The sequence below is a fragment of the Copadichromis virginalis genome, linkage group LG15, assembly GCF_057382275.1.
Source record: "Copadichromis virginalis isolate Kocher_CV1m ecotype Utaka linkage group LG15, C_Virginalis_male_GT1.1, whole genome shotgun sequence".
NCBI lineage: Eukaryota > Metazoa > Chordata > Actinopteri > Cichliformes > Cichlidae > Copadichromis > Copadichromis virginalis.
The window spans coordinates 21,844,675-21,854,144 of NC_140632.1; the positions used below are offsets into that span (position 1 = coordinate 21,844,675).

Here is a 9,470-nt window from a genome sequence, read left to right on the forward strand (position 1 = left end):
TTCCTCTCTGTTGGTGTTCACTTACTTTCAAGTCTTTTCTTACTGTTAGAGTCTTTAATGTTGTTATTGTTTTTCTTTAGATGAAGAGTCAGCAACAACAAAATCAACAACATCACTGACAACAGCATCAAATAATCAATCAGCAGGTCGAGACTGAATCTCTTTTTTTTATTAAAGTCTAATATTTATATATTTATAATTATTTATGTATTATATTTCAGACTGGCTCTTAACTGTGTGTGGAGAGATTCCGTGTTTTGTTTTACATGTTTTAAATATTTCCAGTTCAGTTGTGGTTTACTGACATCTAAAGTCAAATCATTAACCGTACGCTCTGTGTTTCTTTTAGATTCAGGTAAAGACTTGGAAATAGCAACATCAACAACAGTGATGTTCACCACAAGAAAATCAACAACAGAACCAACAAACATATGGACAACAAAAGAAGAAGTAAAGACATCAGAGGGGACACTGACACCAAATAATCAACCACATGGTAGAGACTTAATCTGTCTTCTTTGGAAATTTTAATGTCAGACTGAGTCTTGTCTGTGTGTGGACAGACCGTTCTCACTCCCGAGGCATAATATACTTACGATTTGTCATGTCTCAACCCTAACCATAACCTTATCCCTAACCTTAACCAGCACTTTAATGATGTTAGATAGTGTTTTCCAAAGTGATTTAAGTAAAATGAACGTACATGTGTAGATTCATTTCAAACGGTTCTCAAGTTTCCTCATTTTTCCGATCTCGTAATATAGGGACATGTTGGGTGCCCGGAAGTGTGATATACTGACGATTTGTCACCTAGCGTAAAATGTTAGGCTTTGGGAGTGAGAACATGTTGGTGTGCAAGAAATTCATTGTTTAACACATTTTAATAATCTCTCCAGTTCAGTCAAGGTTTATCGTCATTCCTGTGGGTTTAGCAGCACTCTTAATAATTGTTGTTGTGATCATCAGATGGAAGAAAACTAAAGGTGAAAACACTGACAGATGAACATTTAACATCATAAGCAGAATGAAGGAAATAAAATGTTGAATTCTTTGATTTCTAATGTGGAAGTTCAACTATTTTTTTTCTCTTGTCAGTAAACAAAGCACAACAGAGCGACAACATGGTGAGTTTAAATCTCCAGATAACAAGTTCTCTTTCACCAATGTTCTTTTCATCATCATCTTTAGACTCTATAGTTCCACACCAGACAGAGACTCTAAATAACTTAAAGTCAGCTGGAAAATACTTTGAATCAGTTCCTCCTTGAAACAGTTTTGTTAATTCAGTATTATTTTGGTCACAAACTGTATTTTTGCAGCGACTGAGCTTAAACCCTGCAGACACTGAGTCTGGTCCAGGAACCAATCAGGAGACCAGTGAGATCTCTCAGTACTCCCAGTACAAAGTTACACTCAGTGTTATGTTTAGTTCAACAGAGAAGCTGAAAATGAATTTACTTCAATAGATGTGAAACAGTCCCATCATGAATTCACATACTGAACAGTCTTTATATTGTGTTCACTGTGCAGGCTGATGCTGATGATGGTGTTTCCTATGCTTCCATCAGCTTCACCAAGAAGACCAAGAATAAAGCCCAGGTAAGATTTTGGTATTTACATTGATGATGTTAGCAGTAAGTTTGTGATTTTTAAAGCTCCTGTCAGTTTATTTATTAAATAACATCTTATAATATTTTTTCATATAGGCTTGTGGGGATGATGATGACACTGTGACTTACAGCACTATGAAAGCTCCCTCCTCACCTGCTGGACTTTCCACTGATCCCAGCGATCTCTATTCCACCATCAACAAACCAAAGAAATAGGGTGTTACTCATGAAATGTTTCTAGTTGTTTTTTCTGGATGCTGCATGAATGCTTGGATCATAGAGTAACTTCCTGTTTGTTCTTTTTATAGTAACATATATGGTATAATACTGGGTGTATTTGTGCTGGGGTAACAATGGTTATGCTACAGAATTGCTCATTTTAAGATCTCCATTGTTAATGTAGTCTAGTGATAGTTACCTTTATATCAAATTAGATATCCACACAGAATATTGTTATTAAACTTTTATTCATTTGCTGTGTGCCATTTTTAACAATACAAAAAGGGCCATAAAACTAGGCTTGAGAGGTGTATCTCACTGTATCCATGACGATATTAAACTTCCTGTTTGTGACATCTTAAAAACATGACAGCAAAAACACTTAATAGTCAACTTAATTTCACTTTTCAGACCCTTTCAAAACAAAAGAAAAAAGAATAGTGTTGATAACATGTCTGATTGTGCACACCTAGTTTTAAAGATTAGTGTGAACCAAAATCCTAAAGTCGTGCATACTGCTTGTCGGCTTTGATGCCAACAGGCTAACTTTCTTACTGCGCTGTGCAGACTTGCTTTCCAGTTTCTTGGTAAGTAGAGTTTGAACTTTTCTAATTTGTGCTAAACTTTCTGTTATGAATATAATTCCATGTCCATTGCAAATATGATCTGTGTTGTTGGATGATATAGGTTAAAGTAGCTTAAAATCCATCTTTTAAGCTGCTTTCAGTGATTATTCTAAAAATAAATAATGAGTATTTTGGAGTCATTGTTATAATTTAGTCTTAGTTTTAGAGTTTCATTTGCTCCATCAGTGTTTCCTGTATTTTCCTCTTGTATCAGCTCCCCATGTTAAGTTCATTCATGTGTTTACATTTCCCCATTTAGTTTTGATTGTCTCCTGTTTTTTTTTTTTTTAGATATATATTTTCTTGTCTGGTTATCCAGCTGTATCAATGTCCAATAATTACCCTCATCTACATTTAGCATTGTCTTTCCTTCAGACTTTGTCTTAGTGCTCGTTATTCTCCCTGTCAGTTCCCAGTTGATTTTAGACTCCTTTTTTATTCTCTCATGGGACTTTTCATCAGTTGAAGTAAAGGATTGCTTTTCATTAAATCAACCTTTGTTTGTTTTCCTTAGAAGTATGCAGAAAGATGAAGCAGTGCATTATATGTGTGTGGTCAACATTAGAGGGTTAAACCTCAAGAGCTGCTGTATTTTTACCGAAACACTTCCTCTTAACTTCTCAGAAAGAATGACTTCAGAGGTGGAATTGGAAACCAAAAGGTCTCAGACCACTAACACATTTCATCTGTGTTCTCACCTCACAGCTAACAGTGGTCACTGCTGCAGTGTCATCATGTTTCATTGCAAACTTCAAGACTAAAATTCCGACGTGTAATAAGTTTAAATCTTGACCTCTTTTCATGTGTGCAGACAAACATCACCATGAACATTGTTAATCCAAACACTTAACTCATCTAACAGTCTTCACACACTTAACTTTCTCTAATCTGTTGGTAGTCAAGACAACATCAAGACAATCATGTCAATAGATGACAAAGGGAGCCTGCAAAATGCATTGGATATAAAAGTTAAAATATTAGAAGTTTTTCACTCAGCTAACATCTACAATAGACAAAAGAAGGCTCAGATGCTTAAAAGCCATGACATATAAGCTTTGGATATAAGATCAGAAGTAAAGACATCAGAAATGACACTGACAACAGCAACAAACAATCTACCAGGAGGCAGCGACGCTCACTCTTCTTTTGACGACAAAAAGGTGACTATCACACTGACACTTGATCGTGTTTGTGTGGAGAAATTCAGTATGTTTAAAAAATTCCACTTCAGCTGTGGTTTACTGGAGTCTGAGTCAGAAGAAGGTCAGAAGAGCTCTTAGATTCACATCTAGACACTCACTACAATAAGAACTCCTCTCCTCTTTTTTCAGTATTATTACCTCCTTTTAAATCCCATTTATCAGTGTTTAATTAGAAAGGTCACTCTGGGGCAAACACGACGTCCAGCTGCTCTGCACTGAGTAAAGAAGGTACACTTCTTTGTTTCATGCAGATTATTGCAATGATGTTATGATATATTGAGCAGGCAGCTGCCCAAGTTAACTGTGACTATCACCAGTTAATGTGGGCGTGGTTCCTAAATCAGCGGCAGGGGTTAGTGAACAGGATGTGAATAGGATGTATGCAGGCAAACTCAAGAATCCAGCGAGCTGAATGGTAGTTTGTGAGAAACACAGAGTTACGAACTGAAGTGGAAGACAATTTATTTTTTATATTACAATTATTTTATTGTAGTAAAAAAACGTAGTAATTAATTTTAGTTGACACATATCGATTTGTTTCTCCTAAATTGTTAAGTGTTGATATTGTTACAATATGTTAAATTATATTGTGTACAAAACCATTTTGATACAGTAGTTAAAACACACAGACTGCCTGCAGCCGTTATGGGCTATAGAGGGATAAATGCATTTCTTTACCCAGTGTGATTCCAAATTATAATAGGACAGCAAGTACCTGCTATGTGGTAACTAATGGTGGGAAACCTAAAGACAGTTCAGTCACACACTCAAGGATGTGGTAACCATTTATTTATCAGTGGCTCATCTGGTCATCATGAAACCTCCAGCGCTCTGTAGCTCTTGTACCCACATCACCAAAGCATTTCCCTTTCACTTCTGAGAGAAAAAATGACTTCATAGGTGCAATAAGACACCAACAGGTCTCAGATCATTAACACATTTCATCTGTGCTTTATTAAGCTGCTAACAGTGGTCACTATGAGGAAGTGAGCAGGAAGTTGATGCTGTGTTCATCTCTGAGAGCAAGAACAGAGACTGAGAGAGACAGAGAAGCACGATGGCTGCATTCACGTGGATTCAAATGTCTTCATTACTGATGCTGATGCTTCAGTTTAAAGGTAAGTGTGCATAGAAACACATTCAGTTAATAAACTGCATTATTATCACAAGTGTTACTTCTTTATTCTTCCTTTAACTGAGACAGTCATGATAAACCTTTTGACTTTAGCTGACTATTAGAAACTAAAGTTGAATCTTAAACTTGTGTTATATTTAAAATAAACTTCACACTATAAACATCACACTCATATTCATAACATATTTGATGTTTCACATTTCTCTCTCTCTCTTTTTCTCAACAGGAACAACTGAGCAACATCAAACTGTCACAGCTGGACGTGGACATGATGTTACTCTGCCTTGTAATAATGTGATACAAGGTCAGCATAACTGTATCAGTACTACCTGGATCTTCAGTGATTCAAGCACCACAGTATCACTCTTTGAGTTTGGGCATATTAAAGAAACCAAACCTGAATCAGACAGACTGAGTCTTTCTGCAAACTGTTCTCTGGTTATAAAGAAGGTCACAGATCAGGATGTTGGTCGTTACACCTGCAGACAGTACAAAACAAAAGGAGGATTACAAGAAGGTCCAGACTTTGTGATTGATCTGTCTGTTATTAACAGTGAGTATTTACATCTTAATGTTTTCAGCTCAAACTGTCCTGTTAGAACAACAAACTGAAACACCACAATAATTATGATCACAGTGATGAAGTTCATTTTTCTATTGTTGCTTTTCTCTTACAATATCTCCATCTTCACCAGTGTGTGTACATGAGAACAATGATAAAGCATCTTGAACAGCTCTGTGTTGACATATGAACACTGTAGACTCACAGTTGAGTGTCTGTATGAAGATAAAGAGAACATATCCTCAGACATGAGACATCATCAAAAATGAGACTTGTTAGACTGTTAAACATCTCACCACTGTTTCCTCTCTGTTGGTGTTCACTTACTTTCAAGTCTTTTCTTACTGTCAGTGTCTTTAATGATGTTGTTGTATTTCTTTAGGTGAAGAGTCGGCAACAACAAAATCAACAACATCACTGACAACAGCATCAAATAATCAATCAGCAGGTCGAGACTGAATCTCTTTTTTATTAAAGTCAAATATTTATATATTTATAATTATTTATGTATTATATTTCAGACTGACTCTTAACTGTGTGTGGAGAGATTCCGTGTTTTGTGTTACATGTTTTAAATCTTTCCAGTTCAGTTGTGGTTTACTGACATCTAAAGTCAAATCATTAACCGTACGCTCTGTGTTTCTTTTAGATTCAGGTAAAGACTTGGAAATAGCAACATCAACAACAGTGATGTTCACCACAAGAAAATCAACAACAGAACCAACAAACATATGGACAACAAAAGAAGAAGTAAAGACATCAGAGGGGACACTGACAACAGCATCAAATAATCATGAACATGACGGTAGTAGCTGAATCTCTCTCTTTGTGTGCAATCTTGACAGACATCTGTTTTGTTTCCATGACAGACAAAAAATAAATAATATTAATAATATATTTTTAAACACATTTACTTGACTTTTATCCTTTCCATTGTTGGTGTTTATTTATAATTTAGAATAAATACTGTAGCTAAAAACTCCACAGTGCAAAAGAACACTCAAACCTCATCACTACATGTTAGAAAATTGATTGTTTTTAAAACATTTGAAATATTTTGAGTTTTGCACTGAACAAAAAGTTGAAGCCAAAATATTTTTGCTCATTTTCAGATTGTCTGTATTTGCTGAGATGCATCTTTGTGTCTGTGGGTTTAGCAGCACTCTTAATATCTGTTGTTACAGTCAACACGTGGACAAAATCTAAAAGTGAGAAAGTTCACAGATGAAACTTTATACATAAAAAGCTTTGAGTTTTACTGTTTGCTCTATAATTTTTTGTTTTGTCTTTTCAGGACACAAAACACAGATTGAAGAAAACACTGTGAGTCTGAACACTCAATAGTATGAGGTGCCGTAAGGGACATTATTACTGAAACGCACGCACACACTCCACTGAAAACCAAGGCATTTCAGTTGAACAGGAAGTTGTTTCCTGACAAGGAAACTGAAGGGAAAAGTGGTAGATTTCAAACAAACCACTACACAGATGTCTACTCAGCAACCTGCTAGTAGCTTAAGTGAAGCAGCTGCATTACTTAACAATATATTAGCTTTAGCATAAGTCAAAATTTAGAATAGCAGGAGATGGGCAATATCCTGGTTAATTATTTGCTGTTTGTCTTTTTTGGCAAAGAAAAAAATATCTTAAAATCATTAATAAAACCACGGAGAGAAGGCTCAGCGTTCCTCCATTTAGCACAATGGATATAATATGTACTCAAAAGTATGATGATGTTAATAATGTCTGAGACACCCAACGCTAGATGATCTATATAAAAAAAAAGTACATGATGTAATTCAAATGGTTGCACATCATTAATTTTGAGGGAAAACCTATTTTTAAAGTCGCACCAAAAGCACTGTGTGATAGGACATAGAAAAAAAAGATGATCTATGGTTTCATTTTCATCAGTACAAAAAGAACACTGACCCACCTCAAAGCCAAATCTCTTTTTTTTAGAAATTCTGCCACTGGATTAATTTTGTTTATGACTTTAAAGTGTGTTTCTTTAACTTTAGGTAGAATAGGCTATTTCATAAATTTCAAGAATGCTTAATCCAGTGTATCTGAAATAACTAAATTAGATCCATGCCATGTAACCGTTCTGTCATAACTATGAAATATTTTGTCTTTGAAGAAACAACTAATACATTTATTATTGCATTTTTATCAAACAACTGACATTGTCCTAGCAATAAATTAGAAAGCACTGATGAAAAATTATTGTACATCATAAAGTTTTTGATCAAATGAAGCAGAGGCAGTGGGATCAGTTTACAAATTAGATACAACTAATTTTATCTTTCAAAAAAAAATAGATGTATCATCTGCAAATTGACTTATTTTGAAGTCTTTATTAAAAATTGATATTCCTTGTATGTCGTTAGAATTCTTGATTAATAGTTTTAACAGTTGAGTTGCCAATATAAAAAGCTTAGGGGAAATAGGACATCCTTGCCGAATTCCGCGTTGCACCTTGAATTCATTCCTGGATTCAAGGAAGCTAATATATTGTTAAGTAATGCAGCTTCTTCACTTAGGCTACTAGCACAGCGGTCCCCAACCCCGGTCCCTGAACCGGTACCGGTCTGTGAGTCGCCACCGGGCCACAAGAGTTGAGGCTTGAGTTTGACATTCGTGGTTTTCAAGGTTTTTATCATTTTTTAATCGTTATTTTTATATCGCTTATATTGTTAACTGTTTCCCTGGGTCTTTTCCCATGTGTAATGAATAAACCTTCTTTCTTTTTTTTGGTACTGGTTTTATTTTATTGTATTCATCCACGGCACCTTAACGGCCGGTCCGTGAAAATATTGTCGGCCATAAATGAATGGTCCGTGGTGCAAAAAAAGGTTGGTGTATTTAATTAATTCATTATGGCAGTCCTGGCGTTCCATATACTAGCAGGTTGCTGAGTAGACATCCTTGTAGTGGTTTGAAATGTACCACTTTTCTATCAGTTTCCTTGTCAGGAAACAACTTCCTGTTCAGCTGAAATGCCTCGGGTTTCAGTGGAGTGCGTGAGAGCGTTTCAGTAATAATGTCCCTTACGGCACCTCATATTGCTGAACCTGTATTCACATGTATGTCTGAGCTGTGTATGGGCTTGAACAGCTCCATCTACTGACATAATGAGGTATAACCTCAGTACGCAACATATAATAATGTATACTTTATTGATCCCTGTGGGGAAATTTGTCTCTCTGCATTTAACCCATTCACCCAGTGAAGCAGTGGGCAGCCACCAATCAGGCGCCCGGGGAGCAGTGTGTAGGGTCAGACTCTACAGATCAACACCTTCAACATCGACCCAGCACAGAAATGACTCCACTGATGTTTAAAACATTTAACTTTTGATTTTTCTCATATTTACAAACCAAAACCTTATTTTCTGTGCGGTTATCTTTATCTAACAAGACAATTCACTTCAAATATTTTATATGGTATACACCTTTGTTTTTCCTCATTCAGCTCTGAGAGTAAAATTCACAAGTTGTTTTTATTTTATTATATTCTGTGCACAGTTAGAGGTAACACACTGAGATACTGTCATGGCCTCTGCCAAGCAATAAATTAACCGAATTTCCGTTCAATACTGCCATGTACTGGTGAAGGGTCAAAATCAGAATGGGCAGATGAGAGGGAGAGAGCACAGCAGGCTGTCCATGATGGATATTTGTTTTTCCTGTATGCGTTATGGTCGCTGACCTCTAGGGGCTCTCCCTGTGTGAGAGAGCTCTTTCTCCTCCTCCTGTGTTCCAGGTCTGCCTCATAAGCACAACTGAGATGTGTTGCAGCTCGTCAGCCACTGCATAAAGACTGCCATCTCAAAATGCCATGCCCTTTTTTCTTTTTTTTCTTTCAAGATTCTCTGGGCTTTGAGATGCAGTGATTTGGGCAGGGGACAGTCGCTATGCACTTGTGAGTAAAGGTGTGCCTTTACAATGATGACTGTAGTGATCCACAGTGGAAGCAGATAGGGGCTCTCTGCCATTTTTGTTTCAGCGGTTTTTCCCGTTTTGTGGTCAGACGGGGAGCTCAGCCATTGTAGTTGTAGTCTTTGTTTTTGTACAGACAGTGTGGCCTCAGTTGTTTTTTTTTGTTTTTGTTGTT

The 9,470-nt window shown here is 36.4% G+C and overlaps 1 protein-coding gene across 1 annotated transcript; it reads left to right on the forward strand.

The window, feature by feature from the left end:
• Positions 1-768: 768 nt before the first annotated feature.
• On the forward strand, positions 769-2,585 carry LOC146692376 (uncharacterized). The gene is made up of 5 exons (XM_085432960.1): positions 769-787; positions 897-983; positions 1,096-1,124; positions 1,531-1,599; positions 1,707-2,585. Exons 1-5 carry the CDS (start codon positions 769-771, stop codon positions 1,824-1,826), a joined length of 324 nt encoding a protein of 107 aa, XP_085289086.1. The 3' UTR covers positions 1,827-2,585.
• The last annotated feature ends 6,885 nt before the right edge of the window (positions 2,586-9,470 follow it).